Source organism: Pyrus communis, chromosome 17, assembly GCF_041283825.1.
Source record: "Pyrus communis isolate YQ-2024b chromosome 17, ASM4128382v1, whole genome shotgun sequence".
NCBI classification, from domain to species: Eukaryota; Viridiplantae; Streptophyta; class Magnoliopsida; order Rosales; family Rosaceae; genus Pyrus; species Pyrus communis.
In genome coordinates, this window is record NC_142581.1 from 13,094,513 (window position 1) to 13,119,595 (window position 25,083).

Here is a 25,083-nt window from a genome sequence, read left to right on the forward strand (position 1 = left end):
GCCATGGTGGTGGTGCTCCATGGTGGCAAAGTTGCTCATCTTGTTGCCGCGTTGAGCCTTGTGGAACGTCGTGGTAGGGCTATATCGCAATCTCCATCATTTCATCCAAATCTTTGAATGTAGGAAGTTTAATAAAAAAAATTCTAGAAATAAGAACGTATGAAAAATTTATGAACAAACAAGAAATGAGAAACTTTGAATGCAAGAGTCTTATTCGAGCGTGTGAATCAAACTCTCAACAAGATCACCAATTTGTGGATGCAAATTTCCGCCATCTTCTCATTTGACGAAAATGCACTTGCAAAATAATAACACCTAATATTAAGGCCAAAAAGCCGCCCACAATGAATGGGGGGGTTTTGGCCGAAGAATCTCTGATGTCAAAGTTAGAATTTGAGAGAAAAAAAGTGTCTAGGAATTTTTGGGGAGAGAATGGTCTCGCCTTTTAGTGGGAAAACATAACTATTTATAGGGGAGTGACCGGCTCTATTTGGAGAATAGGGGTCAGCCACATATGGTCAAGTTGTGAGTGTAATTGTAAGATATTATGTGAAATAATATATTGCAATTAACTTGGCAATTAATCCCACATTGAATAGGAAAATTGAGAGTTGCTTTTAAGTGAGGATTTGATGATGAGTGATGAGAGAGTTTTGAATAAATATCATTTTGATTACCTTTGACTCTTCCTTAATTGTGTTGTTATTGTCCATTGTATGCGCGTGAGAATCCCGGTGTGCCTCGATGGTAATTTGGTCATTCTAACCCTAAAGTCCACGTGTCACATTCATAATCTTCTTGATTATTTTTTGCTTCAAAACATTGAAAAGCTTGATGAACCCAATTTTTATAACAAAGCATGAACACATCTATCACTTTGTTTATTGTGGATTGAAGGTTTTGCATTTTTTGAATGTGTTATGATCTCGGGTGCATTCAGAAAAAAATTATTTTTCATAAAACCTTAAAGGGCCTAAATAGTCATTCAATACTAAAAAAAAAAAAAGGATTGTGAGATGCATTAAACAATACATGGGAGATATATTTAATGAAAAATCATATTTTTACTCCAATTATTTTCATTAGTTTTCCTTAAAAAAAAAGAGAGATTTTTATTATAATAAGATCTAAGCGGCCTATATGCGCAACAAAGAACAAGAACACGCGTTCTACATATATGATATCGTTTCGCCTATTTATTTGTCATTAAGAGTATTAACGTAATTTCACAAAATAAAATTTTGCAATTTTTATATAAGCATCACCTATAGATAATTTTAACATCTCTAATTTCAATAAATAAATTAATTAAACCTATCTCCCTCCCTCCTCACTCACACTCCCATGTTCTCTCTCAATCTTTTCCTCTCTCTTCAATTTAAAAAAAAATAATAAAAATAAAAAATAAAAAATCTCACACACTTTGTGTGTAGACATGTACTAGTTAAGACATTAAAAGGGCGTTTGTTTGGCCTCGTTAGCCTTCATTGGACTAGACTAGACTACTTGTTAGTCTAGTCCAACGTTTGTTCTGTGCATGGACTAAGTTTAATGGTACTAAATGGGACTCGTGTGGATTAAGTAGCTTGCTAAGAGGTCTTAGCGAGTCCCCCCAAAAACGTTGGTACTACTAAGACCTTCGCTTCCTCTTCTTCACATCCCAACACCTGCTTCATTTCTTTCCTAATAACGGGTCCATGCCAAGCCAATTCAACTTAGTTCCTGAAACTAGTCTAGTCCGACTTAGTCATGTAAGGAAGAGAATTTAGTTAAAAAAAGGTAAAATAGTAAATTTAACTTCCATGATGATAATTGAAGAATCCCCACGTTTTGTGGGGGGTTTTATTAGTTTTCTTTCACATTTTTAAAACAAAAAAATTGCAATAGGCCGGTCGTAAGTTTTATTTAAGAACAAAGTTTCCAACTTCACACCTCTAAGTACTTTTTTTGTACAACTTGAGCTAAACCACACAAAGAGCTTGTCATAATAATGTAGTATGAAATGTGAAATTAACGAAAATTAAATTAAGATATCTTACTTTCAAGTGAAGATAAATAAAACATAGTACTAATAGTAACTAGTACTCTTTTAAATTCTTTTGCACCTGTCTCTAATGCTATAGTTCAATGGTATTATTATTTTTAACTTAGGGACGACTAGAATTCAACCCCATAAATACATAATATTACAACAATCGTAGTATATGGCTTAATCAAATTTGAAGTATAGAAATACACTTAAACAATATGCATATGCAATTTTTTTTCCTATAAAAAAAGTATTTGCATTTTTTATTTTTGAATTCAGAGTGCACTACATTTCAACTGTTCATAAAAATGTAATAATTACCTAAAAAACATATGATGATCAAACACGACCTTGTTTGTTTTTATTTTTTTAAGAAATGATAGATAATTTACATTAAATTTATTTAAATTATAGAGAAAAAAGAACTTGAATCCAAACACAACATTATTTATTGACTTGATTATTTTATGCATCTAAAATCTTTTGTTTGCTATGGTTTTGTTTTTAAGTATAAAATTTTTTTATTCATTTTGTGCCAAATATGATGAATTTGTTAAATTAAAAAACCGAAATAGTTCGAATTTACATCATAAAACAAAAGTAACACTTATGTCAACCACTGTCACTTGCAAAAGTTTTATTCATTTTGATTGTTAGCAAAAAAGTGCCTCCAAATACGAATACACCTTAAAATTAAAAAAAAAAAAAAAAAAAAAAAAGAAAAAAAAAGCCCAAAATCCCAAATTTTGTCAATCATCGTCGGACCCTTAAAAGTCCACCGCTTCACTTCAATTCATAAGAACCCTAGAATTGGATTCTCAAATTCCCCATCCAATCGATGCCTGCATTGTTTCAGTACCATGGCGATTGTCCCCTACTGCTAAATTTCAGGTCAGGCCCCCTAATTGATCTCATAAAAGCTCAATCTTTGCTCGCAATTTTGTTAATTTGTTGATTGACTTGCGTTCCTTTTGGTGAAAAGTTTGTAGACGTTAATCACATTTTTAGGGTTTTGATTATGTATTTAATTTATTAATTGCATGCTTGATTATTTATTTAGTGATTTATTTTTCTGGGAAGAAATGAAGCTTTTTTGTATGGACTCCAAGTTATATAATTAGTGAAGTTGAAAGCTGGAGCTGAAGTTGATGCTACACAGACCAGATTAATAAAGTTGGAAATTTTATGCTAATTATTATAATTATCATGGATTATCCATTTAAGAAAATTCAAATGGTCTTCTTTTTCGATAAATAAAAACAGAGAGGGATAATTTTTTTTTACCATAAGTCAAGTAATTAGGCCATGTTACACGTTAGGTTGGTTGCACGAGCTTGGAATCATACTACGAACGTACTCAGTAATAATCGTTTGTTATGCTCCTATTGTTCTTGATTGGTATTTGGTATCTCCATAGTTAGCATTTTGCTTCTTTTGAATTCTCGAAATTTCTGCCGATGTTGTTACATGGATATTGGTAGTCGAAACACTATGTATCCATTTCATACTTGTGCATATGGATGTTTTATGGAAAGTTCTCCGAGCAGATTGGAATATCAAATTATTATTTTTAGTACAGGAACGTGATTTTAATTTCCGTAGAACTAGTAGCAACAACTTGAAATGTAGTGCAAGTTCCTAACCATTGTACTTTTCGTCTATTTTTTTTATAGGTTTTTTCTTAGTTCCGATTGAAATGGTCTGTAGGAGCTATAGCACTGGCAATGATTTTTTCTTTGTATTCCTGACTCGACATTCTTCGCAATGCCATTAGTACCAAATGATAGTCATAAGGAAGATATTACAGAACGTGAACCCATCTTATGTCAGTCTGACATTTCACAGAGACCCGCAGAATCTTCATCCTCATGTGAAATTACAGCTGTGCTAGGTGATTTTCCTGCTGTTGATGAAGAGGCACAAATTTTTGACGTCAATGAAAATTCTAAGTTGGTGAACGCAGAGCAACCACAGTGTCGTATTTGCCTTGATACTGAAGAAGGTCCTATATGTCTTGCATTTCTCTGTGTATCTTCAGTTTACTGTCACCATTAGTTTTCCGATTTAGATGATGTAGAGGATACACATGTAATTGCTGGTTAAAGTAATTATAGTTCAATACCTTTTCCATCTATAATTATTTGGTGGCTAGGAAATTCAAATATCTTAGCGTTGTTTATTTGTCTTTCAGGGGAAGACTTAATTGCTCCATGCCATTGCAGAGGTACTCAGAAGTATGTCCATAGATCATGTCTAGATAATTGGAGGTCAACAAAGGTGAAGATTTTCTTCATCCCTGCTCTTTCCTTGTGATCTGGAAATGCTTTTTTTTTTCTTTTCTTTTTTTAATATTCATTTTAGAATAATGAAATTGCACATAATTGAGGTGAAATTGTTGTTATGTTTATCTATTTTATCTATTTCTTTAAAGGCTGTTTCTTTTGTAGAAGCTTGTTATTAATTCTTCATGTATTTATTTCTTCAGGAGGGCTTTGCTTTTGCTCATTGTACAGAATGCAGGGCAGTGTTCATATTACGAGCAAATGTCCCTCCCGATCGCTGGTGGTTGAGATTGAAATTTCAGTTCCTTGTTGCTAGAGATCATGCATTCATTTTCATCATCGTGCAGCTGGTATGTTTACAACAAATTAATATGATTCATGAATCATATCATTTTATCAAATAGGTAGTTCTTCCCAAATAAAAGAAGTTGGGCATTTTCCCTTAAGTTTTATTCAGCTTGCACAGGCCACGGAAGAATTAATTAGAAACTGAAAGTGTTGTTTGACAGGTTAGCAAGAGTCAGTTTTAGCACATGTTTGCAAGGTTCTGTTATGTTTCGTAACTATTATATAAGGGTACTGTTAGAACTGATCCTAATTGTGTTACAAATTTAAATGTTCGTACTATTGGTAACTCTAAACATAACTGTTAGTTGTTCAGTTAGTTCTATCAAGTGCCAAACTCTTATGGAAGCAGAAGAGATAAGACTTCCCCGTTAGTTTGTCATTCCTAAAATTTTGCGATATTATTTTTTTTCATCAGATTGTGGCATTCTTGGGAGTGATGGTATACAAATTTTATGGAGACGAACTAAGGGAGATGTTTGGTTATGAGGAGCACCCCTATGGGTTTTATACTATGGCTGGTATGCAAACTTCTTGCTGCCCTCTGAACTCCCTATAATATATCTATGTTCTCGGTGTAAGACACGTTGATCACACTAATTGCATGCATTATTTTGTTCACCTTGTTGCAGTTTTAGCTATTGTTTTGGTGGGTTTGCTTTATGGCTTCTTCATAGCCATAATATGCGGACAGAGGATCAACGAACGGCATTATCATGTTCTTGCCAAACAAGAATTAACAAAGGTCTAGTTCCTGATACTTGGAACTTAATATGAACTCAAACTGTTCGTACTGAATTTTATTGGCATTTAACTAAACTATATCGTTGAGTATGCTCTACACTTAACATGATGTTTCATAGACATAATATGTGGACAGAGGATTACTGTAATTATTCCAACCGAAAGTTAACTGGTACCTTTGTCCATTTTGGACTCAAGTTTCCTTGATCGTTTTCTTGGAATTCTTGCTTTATATTCATCTTTCCCTTGTCACTTCTAAACGCCAAGACTATCAAAGACAGCTTAGTTTTATTATTAAGTTTTATGTTACCCTTCTAGATTCCAAGATTCGTAAACTAGGTGTAATAGTTATTTTGAAGCATTTGTTATATTTCTCCAACTGAATCAAGAAATCTTATGATGCCAGGAATATGTTGTAGAAGACCGAGAAGATAATAAGAATGCCCCCGAGCTAGACCCCAGCCATGTGACAGAACTGAGAATGTTGGGCCTTTATTAGTTGGAGGTCTTCTTTCTCCAGATTGTCTTGTCTTGTAAGCAATTTTACATTCTGCAACTGCGTTTTCATATTATCTTTTTACTTTAAAAAATTTGCTTTCTCCTGCTGTCCATCTCGCGATGAACCTGCCACTTGGAACAGGGATATGGTCCTATTCTGATTGTTTTGTAATTTTATCATTTTGCCTGGGTTGATCTTTTGTGCTTATGTGCACGTGCATATTTGTTTGTATTAACCAGTCTTTAAAAATGACTCAAAGTAATGAAAAACTAATAAACCCAGGTTTATCTATCTATGGACTAGTCTAATTAGTTCGGCCTTGATAGTTCGTAGTTGTATGTTTGTTCCCTTCCATGCTCAGTATTTGATAGATGCATTTTCTGAATATATGCTTGGCAAGTTTTTTTGTTTCTATAGTCTCAGTTTTCACTTTTGTTCTCTTCAGGTTTTTGTATGGCTTGTAATTTTCCAAGTGGAAAGAGTTTTAAACGACATTTTCCTGTTCAGATTCTTGATTAGCCGAATACCACCTTCTTGATTTCTGCAAGCTGTGCTTACACTACTTTATACTTATTTAAATCCGCGCACTGCATGTCCCACTTGCTTCTTCATGGTCCTGCTTTGCTCCGGCTATCTTTTTTTAGATATGGGATTTGGGGTTCTAACTCAGCAATGAACCTGAAAATGTCTTTTCTCCTCACCAGGTACATGGAACTGATCAACGGCATTGTCCTTGATGTACGGAACTGAAATTACACAATTGGTTTGGTTTGGTTTTTTTTTTTTTTTTTTTGAAAAATTCATATACATGAATCTTCATTTACTTGTGAATTATTCTTAGTTGTCAGTATATTTTTACAAATAAAATACTTAGGATTGTTGAGCAGAAAACCGCAGTTTATACTTTTTCTGCTTTCATTGTGCATCCCTTTGTTTTCTTTTCCTCTTGTTCATCCTGGTTGGACAGTTGTAATTCAATGTCCAGTGTTATGTTAAATTCTTTTCTCTTTGCACTTTCCAGCTTTCCTATGATACAAATTGTGAATCCTGGTTGGACAGTTGTAATTCAATGCCCAGTGTTATGTTAAATTCTTTTCTCTTTGCACTTTCCAGCTTTCCTATGATACAAATTGTGAATCATGATTCGTTAATGCGGTGCTGGGATTAAATTATCCGCAGGATTTTGAAATGTGAATGAAATGTTCTAATTGTTCTTGTGAATTTTTGCTCGCATTTAACGATTTAAATGCGTATGCATTAGGATCTGGATTCATGGATCATTGGGGTCGATAGATCAAAAATTCAAAATAAGATGGAACAATTTCTTTGAGATAGAGTGGGAGAGTTGTTTTAATGAGATCATAAGCTGTTTTTGTCTTACTTCAGTGTGATCCAAGTCTCCAAAACCTAAGGAAAATGGCACCCAAGGTAAAAACCAAAAACCCTAAACCCTGCATGTCTCTGACTAATTGAAAACAAGATCAACTGCCTACTAATGCTTTGAACCAGATGCATTATGAGGAGCAGCATTCACTTTAGCACAGTTGTTCTTAAGCAACGCGGAAATAGAAGGAAACAACGGGAACAACTTCAGCAAGCATTTCTCGTCAACTTCGACGAAGGCCTTGCAACAAGCAGGGCCTAGTGAAATTTACTGGTAAAGATTGTGGTAATAATTTCTTGTGCACACCCTGGAATGCTCTGAAGTGAAGACCAACACTTTGCTATCTCAGTCAAGTCCACTGGCGGCCGTAGCCCTGGAATATTGGCGGAAATACTTCAGGAGTTCTGGGTGGAAATAGGCCTGGGATCCCAGGTGGCAGTAAGCCTGGGATATTGGGAAAGTTCAGGAGTGGCGGTGGGGATAGAATATGCGCAAGGGGTGTGTTATCCACACATCCTATTTTACTTCTCACACACCCCTTGATAATTTCTGTCCATTGATCTTCTTCAATTCATCCGATTCGACGATCGAAAATTAAAAAGGTGTGTGAGAAGTAAAATAAGGTGTGTGGATATCACATCCCTATGCGCAAATCTGGTTGCACCGCAGGTTGCCATTAGTAGTAGTAGCGAAAACATTGCCTGAACTTCTCAGAACTTCTCTGGACATTTTGTGCTGTATCAGTATCAGAAAACAGGTTAACTATATTAGCTGTGTTGCTGTTGGAGAAGAGATCCAAGGATTTATATGGTGCGGTAACGAGGCTGAGCAAAGTTTCAAGACTGATGCTCAGCTGAGTTAGTTGCAATGGAATCCTAATTAAGTGAAAATATGACTTTAGCTCTTCAAACTCAATTTTCTTTATATAAAACCCTACATAATTTTTTTACTCAAAGAAAACCCAATGATTAGGATCCACATAAGCAAATTCATTAACTTCATATTAATTCACACATTTTACATTTTTCACATGCCTAAAATACCCCTATTACATACTTGATGTAGACAATTAATTGTAAGGAAATAGTAAATGATTTTGCAACAAGAAAAAAAAAAGACATTAATGTTAAAAATTTATTGCATATTAATTTTTTAGAAAGGTATTAAATTTTCATAAAACTATTCGATTCAGTTTTTTCACCCTACTCTTGAATACTTTTGAATTTATCCCTTTTTTTTTATTAATATATTAGAACATTGTATTTCATTATCTACATGCACATTAATTTACCTACGAACAATTATACCATGGGTGTAATTCGATGTATATTAAGAAGAAATGTAGTTTGATGTATATTAAAAAGAAGAAATAATTTACCTATATTAAGAAGAAATGTAGTTCGATGTATGGTATTAAAAATAGTATGTTACATCCATGTTTATACAACAATAAAACGTGCCTAACATATCTAACAATACATGAAAAATAATTTACCTACAACTTAGAGAAATGTTATTTGGTTGAGTGTAGTATAAATTTTTTTAATAATTGGAAAAATTAAATATAGCTAGGTGTAGTGTAATTTTTTTTTTATATAATTAGAACAAATTAATTTACCTACCTACTCTTTGAAATGTTCATTTCCAATGATGCAAAATGTTCATTACCTACCTACAAATTAATTTCCAATAATTTACCTACACCAATAATACCATGGGTGTAATTTAACATCTTTCTTTACAATGATACAAAATATTGTATGTACCAACAACAAAACTTGCCTAACATAAGTACTTGTACATGGAAAATAATTGACCTATAACAAAAGAAATGCAGTTTGATGTATAAAATCAACAATATTATGTTCCACTCATGTTTATACAACAACAAAACGTGTCTAACATATATAACAATACATAGAAAATAATTTACCTACAAGTTAGAGGAATGTTATTTGATTCAAAATATATAATATAGGTGTAGTATTTTTTTTTAAATAATTGGAACAAACTAATTTACCTACCAATTAATATGGATAAAATTGCTACAAAATATATCACGAAAAAAAAAAAAACTACTTTTCTAGTTTGACATAGATACGGTTAATGCAAACACTTTTTTCATTTTATTTCACTTTTTCTACTACTTTTAATTTGGCATAAATTTAAGAATTTGGAAAAGGGACCATAAAGTATGAGTGGCATGAGTGTAAATAAATTGTATTAATAGGTCAATAGTGTTCCTATATGTTTGCAAATTTTAAATTTGGGCTTAAATTAGATCTTTAAAAATAGATGGGTTTTTATCTAGAAATAATGAATTATAAAGGCTAAAATCTAAAGCATCCTAAATTGTTATTCAGTCTATCTAACTGCAGTTTTTGTTTTTTTTTTTTTTTTTTTTTTTTTTCTAAAGAAAAGTTAACGTCAAAACTATCAATTATAACAGAAAAGTAATTTGCTAGATAAATGCTTCATCGATCATAATAAATAATAATCATTTAATTTTATCTGGCAATGAGAATTTTCGAAAATATTTCATCAACTTCATCGATTTGTAATAAACTCTTCTTCGTTTTTCCTTTCAATTTTTTGTTGGGACTGGTGAAAACAATTTTCTTCAACATAGTAACTTGGCACGGGCAGTGGAAAATTACTTACTGTAAAATAAAAGTTACAAGAAACAGTATAATAATAAATCGAGTATGTTCTGTATCAAAAGCTACGAAAATTCTACCATACTCAGGGCAAATGGAGGGTGGAGATCTTTTGGTTTCATATATAGTACAATTAAACCAGAAGAAAATTTTCATCAGGAGGAAATTTTTGTTTGGTTAAGCTGACCTTTTAAATAGATGAAAGCAGCTTGTGCTTTCTGAAGCTTCCTTTCTGGGAAGATTACTAAGCAATTTCAAATGAAAGCAGCTTGTGCTTTCTGAGGCTTTCTGGGAAAGCAGCTTTTGCTTTGACTTTCTGATCTCAAAATAGTCACAATCAAATGAAATCACCCGGTAGTTACTGAGATTGGATGGCTGCAGAAGCAACCAAACCTAGCAGCATCTTAAAATACAAAATAGTCACTTTCATATATATATATATATATATAATTGCAGGCCTGCTATCCTTTACTTGCAAATGCACGCGAGTTCTAAGCATCTAGTCGGAAAAATGGTCATGATTCTTGTGGATAAGAAGTCAAAGAATTGGATATTTGAAATTTCAGTCATTTTCTAGGAAATTTCGTGGATTTTATTGTTAACCGACAATTTGACTCTTGGATTGGTTCGTCACAGTTATTTCAAAATCCTGTCGCTGTTACTTGTTCAATTCAGTTACTTGAATTACAAGGCATCTGCAAATTTTTGTGAATATTTATACGTTGCCCCTGACTTGTATAACTCCATAGACTTGGAACTGGGAAAATCAGTTGAGGAAGAAAGGGTAATGAAAACAGTAGAGAGCTAATGGCAGAGAGTGCAGTAAAGTTTCTGCTCGACAAGGTTGCACCTCTTTTTGAAAATGATCTGCAACTTTTGGGAGGGGTTAGGGAAGAAATTGTGTATCTGAGAGGGGAACTGGAGCGCATGACCGCGTTTCTGAGGGTTGCTGATGCATTTGAAGAGAGTGATGAGGAAGTCAAAGTATGGGTTAATCAAGTAAGAGACATTGCTCACGATAGTGAAGATGTACTGGATGAATTTACACTTATCCAGGCACATGATCATGGGACGGGGTTATATGGCTCCATCCATAGGTTTTCGTGTTGTATTAAGAACATGAAAGCTCAATACCGAGTTGCTGCTGAGTTACAAGACATCAACAAGACAATCAGAAAAATCTCGGAGGTTCATAGGAGACTCCGTCACAAGTTTAATATGGCTGAACAAGGGTCAAGCTCTTCAACTGCAGGTCAAATGTGGGAGGACCATCGTAGTGATGCTCTACTTTTAGAGAAAACTGATATAGTTGGCATTGACGAGCCTATAAAACAGATGGTAGGGTGGCTTGTCAACGGTGGTTCTGGACGAGAAGTAGTTTCTGTGGCTGGCATGGGAGGACTGGGGAAGACAACCCTGGCAAAGCAAGTCTATGATGCAGCAGAAGTGAAGAAGCATTTCAAAGTAAGTGCTTGGATCACGGTTACTCAGGCTTTCAAACTTGGGGAACTCCTCGAAGACATGATCCAACAACTCCACAAAGCCATCCGAAGGCCAGCTCCGCAAGGAACCAACAACATGAACAACAATCAGCTGAAAACAATAATCAAGGACTTCCTGCAGAAAAGGAGGTACCTAATTGTTCTCGATGATGTGTGGCACTTGTACGTATGGGACTCTCTGAAGTATGCGTTGCCTAACAATACTTGTGGCAGCCGAGTTATACTAACTACTCGAAAAGCTGATGTAGCCTCAACAACCAGCAAAGAATCTGGAGGTAGAGTCTTTAATTTGAAGCCTTTGCCTCTGTTGGAATCATGGGAGCTTCTACGCAAGAAGACATTCCAAGGGAACTCATGCCCTCCTTATTTAGAGGATATCGGTAATTCTATCTTAAGAAAGTGCGAGGGGCTGCCCCTCGCAATTGTGGCGGTCAGCGGTATTTTGGCTACCAAAGACAAGCGGAGGATCGACCAGTGGGATATGGTTGGCCATAGCCTTGGTGCTGAAATGGAGGGCAATGACAAACTCAAGGACTTGAAAAAAGTACTTTTGCTCAGCTTTAATGACTTGCCTTACCATCTCAAGTCTTGCTTCTTGTACCTGAGCATCTTTCCCGAGGATCATCTAATCGAGCATATGAGACTTGTTCGGTTATGGATGGCAGAGGGTTTTATTGAAGCGAAACAAGGCAAAACACTAGAAGATGTTGCAGAGGACTACCTCAATGAACTGTTGAATAGAAGCATGATTCAAGCGGCAGAGACAACATCCGATGGAAGGGTCAAAAGCTTTCGTGTCCATGATCTTCTCCGAGAGATCATCACCTCTAAGATAAGAGATCAGAACTTTGCCACAATAGCTAAAGAGCAAAACATACCATGGCCTGATAAAGTCCGACGCCTGTCAATGCATAATTCTTTGCAATACGTACAGAAAAACAGGTGCGCTTCTCAACTACGTTCTCTGTTTATGTTTGGAGTTACTGAGAAGCCAGTACTGCATACAATTTTTCCTGGAGGTTTTAGGCTTCTCAACGTGTTAGATTTGCAAGGCGCACCTCTAAATGCTTTTCCAGTTGAAGTTGTCAACCTTTTCTTTTTGAAGTATCTAAGCTTGAAAGGTACGAGGGTGAAAACCATTCCGAAATTTATAGGGAAGCTTCAGAACCTGGAGACTTTGGATTTGAAGCATTCTCTGGTCACTGAACTCCCAATTGAAATTTTGAAGCTTCAACATCTACGTCATCTTTTAGTATATCGTTATGAATTTGTACCATATGGAGATTTTCACTCAAAATATGGCTTTAAGGTGCTTGCAAAAATAGGGGCTCTAACTTGCCTTCAAAAGCTTTGTTTCATCAAGGCAAACCAAGATGGAGGTGCCATATTAAGAGAGCTGGGGAAACTAATTCAGTTGAGACGGTTAGGCATTGTGCATATGAGGAAACAAGACGGAAAGTCTCTTTGTTCATCCCTCGAAAAGCTGACCAAACTTTGCGCATTGTCCATAACTTCAGTAGAAGAGGATGAGATCATTGACCTGCAGCACATTTCTTCTCCTCCTCTACTACTTCAGCGCCTATACTTGCGTGGACGATTGGAAACATTGCCTCACTGGATACCTTCTCTGCACAGCCTTGTTAGATTATATCTGAAATGGAGTAGGTTAAGGGACAATCCGCTTGTATTCATTCAGTATCTCCCAAACCTAGTGCATCTCGAATTATCTCAGGTGTTTGAAGGAGACACATTGTGTTTCGGAGCTGGAGGATTTAAGAAGCTAAAACATTTAGGCATTGATGAATTTGATGAACTTAGATGTATAGAGGTGCAGGTGGGAGCAATGCCGTCCCTGCAAAAGCTAAGTATCCAGCGATGTAAATCGTTAGAGAAGGTGCCATCCGGGATTGAACACCTGAAGAAGCTGAAGGTGCTGGAATTCTTTGATATGCCGGAAAAGTTAATCAAGACGCTGAGTCCACATGAACAAGGCAACGATTATGGGAAGGTTGCGCATATCCCAGAAGTTTATTTCACCTACTTGAGAGAGTCAGGGTGGGAGGTCTACCCTTTGGAGGGTCTGAATGAAGGAGAAAATTTTCCTCAAACCACTTCTCTCATGAAGAGCCACGAACTCGAAACTCGTTGGAAGTAATGTTTTTACTTCACCTGATCCGTTTGATATTATTAAGGAGATGCTGCATATTGTAAATTACTGTAAATACTCTTGTAAATAGATGTAAATTGTAATAATAATCTTGATCAGTTTGATATTTATGCATCTTTGTAAACTGTCAAGTGAAATACAGAAGCTTTCTTATCTTCTTCAAGCTTTCGTTTCTTTCGAGCTTTTCTCGTCTTCTTTGAGTTTGATTTTCTGGGAATCTTACTGATTGAGTAGAACAAGTAACCGATTCGGAATTTCGAAAGGGATTCCAAGAGAGAACAAGAGTTAGGTTTCAAGGTATAGAGGAATTTTAGAACTAGAAGACACAAATGGTTTCAAGTTGGTTGAGAAGATGTCAACGACGACTTCTACGATGTTATGAGAGGAGGGAAAAGTCCTTTCCATTCCATGAAAGCATATATATCAACGTCTCACGTACTAGTCACGTTACCAATTATAACAAAAACGTAAGTGAATTCTATTTGAGCTACAAAATATGGGAAAATTAGAAATTTCAAGTTTAGAAGATGAGGGATACATAACTCTACAGTTTTTGGTAATGTGAAGACACAAAATCTTAAGAGCCTGTTTGGTACATTACTTGAATTCAACTTTTTAAATTTAAAAACAATTTTCAAGTTTTAGATCTTAAAAACTTGTTTGATATGATTATTTTCAAAAACTGAACTCAAGACTAACTTAAAAATATAGTTTATTATCTAAAAACACAAAAAATGAGTTTTTAAAGTTTTTAAACTTAAACTCACTCCTTCCTTTTCTCTCCCTCCTCCCCTCTCACTCCAAATCTATCTCTCTTTTCTTCTTTCTCTCTCCCTCTCTCCGTCTCTCTTTTTTTATTTTACATTTTTCGTATCTACTCTAATCCGCTTTTTTCATTTTCTCGGTTCTTTCTCTCACTCTTCTTCCGCTCTATCTCCTCTGATCCTCTCACTTCTTTCTCTTTCCTCCAATCATTTCTTACTTTCTTTCCTCCTCTCTCCTCTTTCTCTCTTGACCCTCTCTTTTTGGATCTCTTTGTCCAGTTTAAGTTGTAAGATTCAAAACTTTTAAATCGCATACCAAATAAGTTTTTGAGTCTTAAAGAAAATTGTTTTCAAGAAAAATTCTTAAGAAATGTTTTGAGAAATTATAAAAAATTTCAGATACAATACCAAACAAGCCCTAAATTTCCCTTGGAAGAGGAACTAGAAAATATATGCAAAATTTTCCCACTTATGGCAGCACAGTTGTTCTTGAGCAAAGGAAGAAGAAAGGATTTAAGTCAAATCAAGTAATTTGGTAGTTTTATAGAAGTACAACACACGAATACTCTCCCGTATCATCTCATCGTGTCAACAACGCATAACGGGGTATGAGATATGAAAGGGGAACCCCGATTCCTTGTGTTCCCACTATTCATAAGATTTGTTTTACCTGATGGCTGTGAGATCGCACTTGGTAGAAACTTGACAACAAGGTTCTCACTTAAAAGCTGATCAAGCAGAGAGGCCATTTCCACAAATTATCTCACATAATGATCATTTGCTATCAAATTGTGTTTTTTTTTTCTTTTTTTTTAATGAGAAACGTTAACTATTGAATTTATATACCAAGAAGTTGTAATTTTCCATCGTAACTTGAAGGATGAGTAGGAGTTACTACTTAAAATTGCTCGTTGCCTATTCATAGAAGTTCGTGTTTATGATCAAAACATTTCATAATATAAATCACGAAGATCGCCTATGCAAAAAAAAAAAAATCAATTAAAGTTGAGGTTATATAGTTACCGAACTATATAAAAACAAGTGAACTGAATTGGTAAAAGCATTACGGACCATCTATGTATTTGCTACAATTGATTGATTAAACCACCTTAGTTTTAATTGTTGTAGGGATGATATTTTGATTCATAATATGAATGGTTCTGCTCATAAGCACAAAACTCTGTGATTCGAATGCAAAGATTTTTAGTAATAGGTCCTACTCATCTTCGAGTAACCAAACATCTTCTCTTATTATATCCATCACAAATATCACAATCCTGAAGCCTCCAAAACGTACCAACTTAATGGCAACGAAAGTAAACAAAAGAAAAACCCTTCATGACTATGCTTAACTGAAGCCAAGATCTACTTATTTCCTGCAAAAATTATCATCTCAAACCGCCTACAACTGCTTTGATCCAGCTGCTTTAGGAGCAGCAGCAGTAGCACAGCTGCTCTTGAGCAATGCAGGAATGGAAGGAAACAACGGGAACAACTTCCGCAAGCAATTCTCATCAACTTCGACCAAGGCCTTGCAACAAGTAGCGCCTAGAGAAAATTTACCAGTCAAGATTGTGGTATAAATTTCCGATGCACACCCTGGAACGTTCTGAAGTGAAGACCAGCACTTGGTTATCTCACCTGGGGTTCCAGGCGGAGATAGCTCTGGAATCCCAGGAGGGAATAGGCCTGGGATGGTCGGGAAGGGCGGTGGTGGCGCATCTGCCAGCCCGGTTGCTGCACATGTTGCCAATAAGAGAAGTGAAAGTAATGCTTGAGCTTGTCTAGACATGGCTATTTGGAAGCTTGGAACTTCTCTTTTCTGCTATATCAGAAAAAGGGTTTGTTAGATTGGTGTGCTGATACTGGAGTAGAGTCTGGTAAGGATTTATATAGAAATGCTGGGGGAGTAGGTTACAAATGGAATGAAATTTTATATAGTTTTAATGCAGTTTTATGTTTTGATGAACATTAATACTAGAACAAAAACGTTACTACTGTTGGGCAGGTTCTGAGATTTATGCTATTCATTCTTCCTATTAATTTACCAGTGAATTAAAGCTCTTATGCTTGTCTCGTCGGAAATTTTTCGGGAGCTAGCTAGGTTTTCGGTGTTATTAAGTCATTTGTACCAATATGGTTTAGTGTTAATACATACACATTATAACATGAGCGGATTGGTAACAGTATGCAACAATCTTGATATACAAATCACTCTATGACTTTGATCGACGCACGCATAAACCGAATAAGAGATTTTGCAGGTAGTCTTACTAGTATGTCGATCAAGATTTGTTGAGTGATGTAATTAGCTCTGAAAGTAGTATTGTTCTGGAGGAGAAGGTCATCAAGATAAGTAGAACTTGAGTTACGAAATAAAAGGTAATCTTTTTTGTTTTAGATATCTGACATGGTATTGTAATTCAAGTCGAATGTCGATCGGATGAACCAAACTCCCTTACAGGTTCATCATGATCAAACTACCACTCTATAATCTCCAAATCTAGTTTTAATATGATCAAACCCACACCATAATACTAACTTAATTCATTATGATTCTCTCTTCAGGATGACAATGACATCCACACCGTGTAAGACCGGAGGCAAAAGTCTAGCCAAGCAATTGCTTGGAAAGCATTGCAACAAGCAGGTCCTACTGCAACTTTACCAGTCCTACCGCAACGTTGAATGCCACCAATTTTTTATTTCCTTACAAATGATAGCGATAGTGGGTTAAATTGTTAGTTGTTATGCCTACCACTGCAAAGCGTCATCTGCACATCTCGAGTCCCTTTGAAAACCACCAAACTGACATACTTTTGCGAGTCTGGATACAATGATACGTACCACTTAGTGGTAGGGATTTTATGCAAAATCTGATCGTAGCAAAGATCCATATATCAGTATATGCAAGATCTAACCATTGATTTCCGGACTATATAGTGGTACGTACCATGAAAGAGAAACTGTACTTTACATCGTAGCTTTCGATGTGGGCCGGGTACTTGGTCATGAGAAATGGCATCCTAAAAGATGTTAGGGCTGCAGTCTCAGTTGATGGGCAACACTAGAATTCGATCATTATATACAAATTATATAACATTGGACACATTGACTCAAAGTATATGGTACACGTTGGTGTGCCCTCAAAATATAAAATGTGTATTACGCACACCAACTAAGTTTCCTATGTATTAGGCAGGCCGTTGAATTAAAATATGTCAATTTGGAAACAGCCTACCAACTACTAACAAGCAATCTACGCAGTCACAAATATAAGCTAAGCCCCCTTTTTGAATGGAATACGACCACATTAAACATTAAACAATTGAAACAAAACTTTGTCAAAACACCTACCTGTATTCCTTCTTAAACCCTTTTCCTCCGTTGGAGAGAGCTACGACGGTCACAAAAAAAGAAAAATGTAATTCACAACTCAAAACACGTAGTAATTTGGAAAAAGGGAGGGTGGAAAAATATCGATGAACAAAAGGTTGATGTACCTCCTAGTATATTTACATGGACATCCTGATAAAAACTGAAATGTCGATGTTAAAACTCGAATTGAGCAAATTAACCATGCGGGCGTAGGTACAAATAACACACAATTCAACCGAAAACAAACTACAATGACCAACTATATATACTTGATGAATAATTACATGCAACTCCTTTTCGGTTGTAATCTTGAACTTGGATAGAAGTCACTCTACCTCGCTAACCAGTTTGCATCTGTAGAGCTCTTGACCTTGACGAAATGCCTTTCATCAATGTATCTATTGCCGTCCTACATAACAATTTACATGAATAGATGAGCCTGCGTATCCCAGCAACCAAGGCATAATTAGCTTTCAAGCAATAGCTTTGCTTAACAAATAGTAGAATTCATGGAACAGATCTGCTTATCAGGAAAGCAAAAGCAATACTAGCAGTATCATTCGAAACCAGATTGAAGTCTTTTATCAGCCCCCATGGCATCAACTCACTTCAGGTTAAAATCACCATTATACCAAAAGATCAAGTTTGGAACTCTCCAAATCCAACTTTTATCACATATAGACATATGAATTCAACTATTAATGATTTATTAGAATCCACATTAAGAGCCTATACAAACCTCTCCTAAGATTTAAACAAAGGCCGGTGAATTAACCATGGCCCTCAAAGCCAGCTTTAAAGCAGGATAAACAAGGTCAAAACAGATGTTACCAGCACACACTGTAATTCATTATGCTCCATAGATCAACCTAATTAGTATTCAGAACTACATTTTCAACTTTCGGAAAGATGAAAGCATTTCTCTTCGGTCTTTGAATATGAAGCAGCTTAACTTCAGTAATCTTGAACTTCCACAAAAAGCCAAGGTTAGTCCAGTTTACCCCCAAATTAGTTTGATTATTTGTTGGAAAAACCACTAAATTCCACCGAATGAAACCCAACATAAGAGCATTGAGTTTTACTAGATAAGTAAACAAATTTCTTGTCATCAATACAGAACTCAGCCAATTGTTCTTAAAGCTCACCTCAGATGTCACTGATGAGAACTACATTGTTCATCCCTCCTCATCCTCGGACTTGGACACATTGTTAGAAATTTGATCCACGGTCTCCGTCGGTTGGGGATTGGACACATCATCAGAACTCTGAACCACAACCACAGGCTCCATCAGTTGTGGAGATGTACCTACAAAGAAAAGGAAGGCATAGAATAAGCAACAATTGTAAGAAAACCATCCATTATACACAAGATTTCAATACTTTCTGTCACAAAAGTTCTTAATCCCTCCAATGCCCCGAAAAAAAATACATTAAAAAAAAAAAAAAAAAGCCAGACTAATTCCTTTATCTTAATCATTCCAGCAACTTTTCATCATAGAACAAAACAAGATCAATGCCTCAAAATATGATCGATCCGTTTACGTTTTCGATTTTCGATATTCCAATTCTCAACTAAAGAGAGAAAATTACTCAATTCAGAAACAAACCCAGAAGCAGAAACGAATTAGATGATCCAATTAAACCAACCACAACACACAATTCAATCCAATCTCAAATGATTGAAGGATAAAAACCCAATTTTGAACAGAACCCAATTAATAAAATCGAAAAAAGGGAAGCAAACCTTCGATAAAATAAGCAGAAGAAGGCCACCCTCTAACGGTGCTCATAGACATGGTCTCTTCCTCACTCAAAGGGTTGGCCAACTTATCGACCAGCTGAACCAGGCCGTGCGATCTCGACCGTGGAGGAGGGACCCAGTAGGAAGCGCCGGGCAAAAAAGGGAGCCAATCGGGCGCGGATCGGCGGACGATGATCCGGTGGATGGCGTCCTCGAGCTTGCGCAGAAGGGGATCAGAAGGCGAGTCGGCGGAGGAGTCGGTTGGTGGATCATGGTGAAAAGGGAGGGTGGATTGGGCGCGCAGGGTTATGAGGCGGGAGGAGGACGGCGATGATTTGGGCGAGAGGTGGCGGGTTAGGGTAAGGGTTTGAGAAATCGACGACCTTGCCATTGATGACGGAATTGCTAGAGACAGAGAAAGATGGGAGATTTTGAGGGGGTGTTTGGATAAGAGGAAAATAAAGAGAGAGAATTTAGGCGCGTTAGTCCTTTGTGTGTGTACGCGAGAAAGAGAGAGTGGTAGTGTAGATGGTGCGAGAGAGTGGAGGGAGGGACGAGGGGAGTTATATTGGTGGATTCTTTGTCATTTTATTTTTTCTATTTCATTATTTATTTTATTGATGAGTTGGTCAACCTCGAACACCCAAGACTTTTTTTTTTTTTTTTTTTTGTTTTTTGGCATTCAGATAGCAAGAAATGGATTTTTATCCAACAACTACAAACAGGGAGGTCCTTTTAAAGTTATAATAATTATAGCCGTTAGATGAAAATCCAACGGCTCACAATGCTTGGTCAAGAGGATCCTCTCCTTGGGCTCAAGAGAGGATCCAAATCCGCAAAAAATAATGAAATTTTAGATTTGAATGAAATTTTTTAATGATTTTTGGAATAAAATAATACTCGGATATTCTATTCTATACAATTTGACGGAAAAAATAAGATAAAGAGAAGTGTTTGAAAATCAATTTGCTTCTTCTATCCCTCACTCCGTCAATGTCGCATTTAAATCAACACTTTAAGCCCTGCTAGATTGCGAATCCTCCCTCAAGATTTAGGTCAGAAGAAGCAAATCACCTTCTTTCTCACATTTGGGAAGAATTCAAGACCAAAACAACATTTGTAAGGCTTTGATCTTTGCAAGTTATAGCAGACAACATAAAAATATGATTTAGATGTGTTTTGTTGAAGTTTTAAAAGGGGTAATAAAATGGTATGACAAATTTGACTTGAACAATGTTTACAATTTAGTTTCTTTTCAGCCACTGAGCAATTAACGCTCCATCTTTTCCCCCAAAAAGCAAAACCACCAATAGAAGTTGAATTCTTTACATATTTATATTGTTTATTTATTATTTATTTAGCAATTGATGAATATTGAATTCACTGTTTAGTATTCTTGGAGCCTATTTTTTATGTAAGGATAAGATGACAAAAAAGAAGGATGAAGTTATGGAGAACTTGTGATTCTCTACGGAACTTTGATGATCAGTTTGGCATCATGTCTGAGAACCTTAGGAGGAAGGGAACATCTATTAATGGTGTAAGTGTTTTTCCTCGTATAGATACATCTAGTTATATTTCTTCAGTGCCTTCAAGTTCTGAGTTAACGGACATGAAAGCTCAAATAAAGCTTCTATCAACTAGTTTCGTCAACTTGGAAAAGGAGAATAAAGAGTTGAAAAGAAGAATGATATTCTCATATTACAAGTGAAAGCTCCTTTAGCAAAGAAGGGGCAAGATATCAACAACTCTATAGGTACTGATTATGATCTTTCAAATGTAGAGGGTGCATACACTGAAATGGAAGACCTTGGTACAGATGAAGACTGATTTATATTACAAAGTCTTTTACTGTTAGTTTTAGTCATGCACATGGTATAAGTTTTTGGTTAGCTCCTCAGTGTCTTAAATTTATCTTTTGTTAGCATCTAAACATGTATAAAAGAGTTGGTGCCCTTCATGATGAACTGCCATAAGCTGAGATGGGACACCAAGATTTAGATTTTTGGGGGGATTTTTATGTATGTGAAACGTACAAGCTACTTGATGTATGTGCCTAAGTAGTTTATTAATGAAAATGCAATTAACCCATGCATCCAACTCCATTCATGATGAACTGCCATGAGTTGAGATGGGATACCAAGATTTAGTTTTTTTTGGAATTTTTATGTGAGTATGTGAAACATACAAGTACTTGATGTATGTGCCTAAGTAACTTATTAATGAAAATGAAATTAACCCAAGCATTACCTTATATTTGACATGAATTGTAATTCCATATAATAAACAGGGAAATTTAATTTCAGATTATAAACAACGAATATGTATTGGTCTATCACATATATTTCCAAAATAGGTATTTCATTGACATAAGTGACCCAGCCTATGCTACAAATGAAAGAAAAATGTGATGCTTTCAGCGTCACTTATCTACTTCGTAAGTGACAAACCATATAGGTCACATAATTTACATTTTTGTGATGCCTTCTCTATCACAATCTCCTATTTTCGTTAATTTAAACAAGTATTAAGTGCCGAGGTAGTGTCACATGTACTAAAAATATGTGGTGCTTTTAAAATTCGTCATGTATACTCCATGACACCTCACATGTGATGCTACTAGTGACACTGTAAAAGTGTCACATATTATCAAATATGACGCATTTCTACTTTCTGTGACAAACACACGTCGTCACATAAGCCCTGTTTTCTTGTAGAGTAATAAAGGGATGACATTAGGCCTCCCTTACTAATACCTCCCAACTAATACGTTACTTCGTGTTGATTGAAACTATTTTCTACGAGTATTACACGTGTGTATAAAATCAATTAGCTTGATTCATTTAGTTCGTGTAATGCTAAAGAGAATTTATTTAAAATCTATTTTATAGACCATATTATGTAGCAATTGATGGTTGAATTTGTTTAAATCATAATAATATTTAATATCAACCGCCACATCATGCGACTTACAAAATATAATCTACAAATATAGTCTCTCTCTAGCATTTTCCATTTAGTTCTAATGGTTCTCATTAATTAGTGTAGGAATGTAGATACTTCCACCGTGTACAAATTAAAGTTCATCTCTGGTTTTTCTCTCAAAGGCCTTCATGTTCTTCACTATATATACTCTTCTTCGGTTCTACGAGTTAGCACTTTCATGTTCACTCCCCTAGTGTGGTCGGCCTTTTTGTATTCGCTCCCCCTCTTTTACAAACCTACCTCTAGGTTAGCATGCATGCCTCACAATCGCACCCGCACCATATGCAATAGCAACGTGTTGAATTGCACAACTTTTCCAATCACTGCCACATTGAAAACTACCAAACTCCAGTTACTGTAACAATTTATCCTCAAACAAATAGCATACAAATGAACACCTTAGAAAGTAAGAAAACCCAAAACTTATGTTCTACTCTTTTACTTGGCTATAGCAAATAGCTAGAGCTCAGATTGAGCTTCTTTACTTTCTGTGTTTTTATCACTGCCGGAAAAGCTCCTCTTCACTTTCTCCTTTGTCTTCTGCACCGTCTCCCCAACTATTTTGGCTGCTGATTTCGCCGAGTCCTCCACCGTCTCTTTGCTCTTGCCAAAACTCTTCCCAACCACCTCCGTCACCTTCCCTCCAGCTCCATCGCCGCCACTGCTACCGGGCTCAACTTCAATATTCCCCATACTACCCCTAAAACTTCCACCCAAAAAACACAAAATCAATTTCAAAAATAAATAAAAACTAGCCCAAACTCCTAACAAATAATTTCAATTCCTCCTACCTTTACAAGAAAAAAATGATGAACTGACAAATTTCGAGTGCATCCATGAACACAAATAACTTTTGATCATCAGATTAAATAAATCAGACAAAAATAACCGACAGAAAAACACATGAGTGTGTAGGGGGAGAATTTCTCCACAAAATAATCTCATAATTAGCAAAAAATCCTAGTCAACTATTTTTCCTCGAAAATACTTCCAAAAAAAACAAATAATAAATTGAAAATTTGAAGAAGTACATCACTTACTCTAAATTAGGGGGGAAGAAATAAGCTCGAATTTGATTAAATAGGGTTTTGGACTTGTCCAAGTATGTTGGAACCCTCAAAGGGGAAGATGTGTACAAAGAAAAAGCATTCTTAGTCATCTCCCACATAGATGGCTTTTTGGGTTGTTCATTAACTCTCTCTTCCTCCATGTTATACTGCTGCTGCTGCTCTCCTTCTCCCAACACTCCTGTGGCCGCACAAGTATTGATCAAGAAAAATATGCAGAGAATCACCAGAATACCACAAGAACAAATTCTGGGTTTAAACTCCATTGCTGCTGCTGGAAATGGTTGAATAGATATTCAGAGAATCAGAGAAATAAGTGCCTCAAGGTTAGTTATAACTTCTGCATTTGTCACGGGTGTGTGGATTCGACGACGCGTGTCTAGCCAGCGCCGCTGAGGAATATGGATGAAAACGGTGAAGGCCTTGAAGACGTGGCGCATGCATGTCGCTTGTTTGTTCGTTGTTCTACACGTACGTCGTCGAAATCGGTCAGAGTCGGTCAAACTTACAGAAACCTGACGAGTTTTTTTTTTTTTGTTATTCATTTGTTCGATACTTGCGATGTAGAGTAGGCTAAGCTTGTAATGAATTAGTATTCATAATGGTTTCGTTTCGTTTCGGCATCGAACATAAAATTTATCATTTAGAAGTGAAAATAAATATTATTATATTGTAAATTTTTTTTTTGTTTTTGTTTTTTAAGTACATTGATTTTTTTACATTTAGAGAACAAAGAGTTCTATTAAGTCAGATAATGAGCAGCCTAATTTGGTATCGAATTCACCATTTATAAGATTCGAACTTAAAACTTCTTACTTTATAATGAATAAGTAATATCAGACCGTAGTATTAGATTTCAAGTTTTTTCTTCTTTGAAACTAGTCTTTTCATCAGATTACATCTTTTTGATGTATGGGCCTAAAGTCTAATATTTGGACCAAATAATTTAGGATTTAAATCTAAACAGTTTAATCAATTAATTGTAAACAAATAGATAAGCGTTTATTTAGTCGACGAATTCATTCTACGAAGTAATTTATAATGTAATAATTCCAACGTAAGTACGAATTTATAATGTCTACAAAGTAATTTTTAAGTATTTTATAATATAATTGTTCTAACGTAAGTACGAATTTTTGTGGATTGCCAACAAAGAGTTTGTAGTTAAAGTTCTTAAACATTCTTCAGTGGCCAATATTGTTCTATTTTAACATTGAGATTGAGTCAATTAACATTTTATGCCTTTATATATGAGACAAATATCTTCATATAGAGTATTTTTAACAAATGATATGATCTACGCTAAAGAGTGTAGGCTTAATTTCATAATAGCATACAATAATGTAGTTCAAATTCACATTTGATGAGAATTGAATCTAAAATCTCTCACTAACAAATAAAAAGAAATATCATTAGATTGTAATATTAAGTAGCTTATATAAAGCTTAATAAAGAGAAATTATAGCGAGTGATATCAACCTTAGTTTGAAATGAAAGGAAAATTATTTTTTAATGAATTATGTTAAAAACTGAAGTGAC

At 35.5% G+C, this 25,083-nt stretch overlaps 5 protein-coding genes across 8 annotated transcripts; 2 read left to right on the forward strand and 3 right to left on the reverse strand.

Annotated features, from left to right (window-relative positions):
* Nucleotides 1–2,742: 2,742 nt before the first annotated feature.
* LOC137708491 (uncharacterized) lies at nucleotides 2,743–6,912 on the forward strand. Of its 2 annotated transcripts, none has more exons than XM_068447581.2 (8): nucleotides 2,743–2,920; nucleotides 3,703–4,031; nucleotides 4,221–4,306; nucleotides 4,515–4,661; nucleotides 5,075–5,177; nucleotides 5,289–5,401; nucleotides 5,807–5,933; nucleotides 6,345–6,912. In XM_068447581.2, exons 2-7 carry the CDS (start codon nucleotides 3,794–3,796, stop codon nucleotides 5,897–5,899), a joined length of 780 nt encoding a protein of 259 aa, XP_068303682.2. In that variant the 5' UTR covers nucleotides 2,743–2,920; nucleotides 3,703–3,793; the 3' UTR covers nucleotides 5,900–5,933; nucleotides 6,345–6,912. The 2 variants fall into 2 exon arrangements, with proteins under 2 accessions (XP_068303682.2, XP_068303683.2); XM_068447582.2 differs by having other exon boundaries at nucleotides 6,604–6,912.
* A 3,761-nt stretch (nucleotides 6,913–10,673) lies between these two features.
* On the forward strand, nucleotides 10,674–13,770 carry LOC137708188 (disease resistance protein RPM1). Its single transcript, XM_068447204.2, has one exon. The coding sequence runs from the start codon at nucleotides 10,748–10,750 to the stop codon at nucleotides 13,595–13,597; it is 2,850 nt and encodes a 949-aa protein (XP_068303305.2). The 5' UTR covers nucleotides 10,674–10,747; the 3' UTR covers nucleotides 13,598–13,770.
* Nucleotides 13,771–15,604: 1,834 nt separating this feature from the next.
* LOC137709041 (uncharacterized) lies at nucleotides 15,605–17,676 on the reverse strand. The gene is made up of 2 exons (XM_068448186.2): nucleotides 17,327–17,676; nucleotides 15,605–16,195 (listed from the first exon to the last, which is right to left on the reverse strand). Exons 1-2 carry the CDS (start codon nucleotides 17,396–17,398, stop codon nucleotides 15,776–15,778), a joined length of 492 nt encoding a protein of 163 aa, XP_068304287.2. The 5' UTR covers nucleotides 17,399–17,676; the 3' UTR covers nucleotides 15,605–15,775.
* Nucleotides 17,677–17,825: 149 nt separating this feature from the next.
* On the reverse strand, nucleotides 17,826–20,034 carry LOC137709338 (uncharacterized). Of its 2 annotated transcripts, none has more exons than XM_068448426.2 (3): nucleotides 19,496–20,034; nucleotides 18,897–19,057; nucleotides 17,826–18,190 (listed from the first exon to the last, which is right to left on the reverse strand). In XM_068448426.2, exons 1-2 carry the CDS (start codon nucleotides 19,881–19,883, stop codon nucleotides 18,927–18,929), a joined length of 519 nt encoding a protein of 172 aa, XP_068304527.2. In that variant the 5' UTR covers nucleotides 19,884–20,034; the 3' UTR covers nucleotides 17,826–18,190; nucleotides 18,897–18,926. The 2 variants fall into 2 exon arrangements, with proteins under 2 accessions (XP_068304527.2, XP_068304526.2); XM_068448425.2 differs by having other exon boundaries at nucleotides 17,826–18,160; nucleotides 19,496–20,033.
* A 2,729-nt stretch (nucleotides 20,035–22,763) lies between these two features.
* On the reverse strand, nucleotides 22,764–23,865 carry LOC137749270 (uncharacterized). Of its 2 annotated transcripts, none has more exons than XM_088688787.1 (2): nucleotides 23,518–23,865; nucleotides 22,764–23,177 (listed from the first exon to the last, which is right to left on the reverse strand). In XM_088688787.1, the coding sequence occupies exons 1-2, from the start codon at nucleotides 23,808–23,810 to the stop codon at nucleotides 22,937–22,939; spliced, it is 534 nt and encodes a 177-aa protein (XP_088544913.1). In that variant the 5' UTR covers nucleotides 23,811–23,865; the 3' UTR covers nucleotides 22,764–22,936. The 2 variants fall into 2 exon arrangements, with proteins under 2 accessions (XP_088544913.1, XP_068345474.2); XM_068489373.2 differs by having other exon boundaries at nucleotides 22,764–23,183; nucleotides 23,518–23,863.
* Nucleotides 23,866–25,083: the final 1,218 nt, after the last annotated feature.

Coding starts and splice junctions, on each gene's coding strand:
- LOC137708491 (XM_068447581.2), top strand. CDS start 3,794: ATGCCATTAGTACCAAATGATAGTCATAAGGAAGATATTACAGAACGT. Junction 4,307..4,514: donor ATAATTGGAGGTCAACAAAG/GTGAAGATTTTC, acceptor TTATTTCTTCAG/GAGGGCTTTGCTTTTGCTCA. Junction 5,402..5,806: donor CCAAACAAGAATTAACAAAG/GTCTAGTTCCTG, acceptor TTATGATGCCAG/GAATATGTTGTAGAAGACCG.
- LOC137708188 (XM_068447204.2), top strand. CDS start 10,748: ATGGCAGAGAGTGCAGTAAAGTTTCTGCTCGACAAGGTTGCACCTCTT.
- LOC137709041 (XM_068448186.2), bottom strand. CDS start 17,398: ATGCCATTTCTCATGACCAAGTACCCGGCCCACATCGAAAGCTACGAT. Junction 16,196..17,326: donor AGTACAGTTTCTCTTTCATG/GTACGTACCACT, acceptor CTGATATAGCAG/AAAAGAGAAGTTCCAAGCTT.
- LOC137709338 (XM_068448426.2), bottom strand. CDS start 19,883: ATGGCAAGGTCGTCGATTTCTCAAACCCTTACCCTAACCCGCCACCTC. Junction 19,058..19,495: donor TTCTGCTTATTTTATCGAAG/GTTTGCTTCCCT, acceptor TTTTCTTTGTAG/GTACATCTCCACAACTGATG.
- LOC137749270 (XM_068489373.2), bottom strand. CDS start 23,810: ATGGAGTTTAAACCCAGAATTTGTTCTTGTGGTATTCTGGTGATTCTC. Junction 23,184..23,517: donor TTCTTCCCCCCTAATTTAGA/GTAAGTGATGTA, acceptor TTTGGGTGGAAG/TTTTAGGGGTAGTATGGGGA.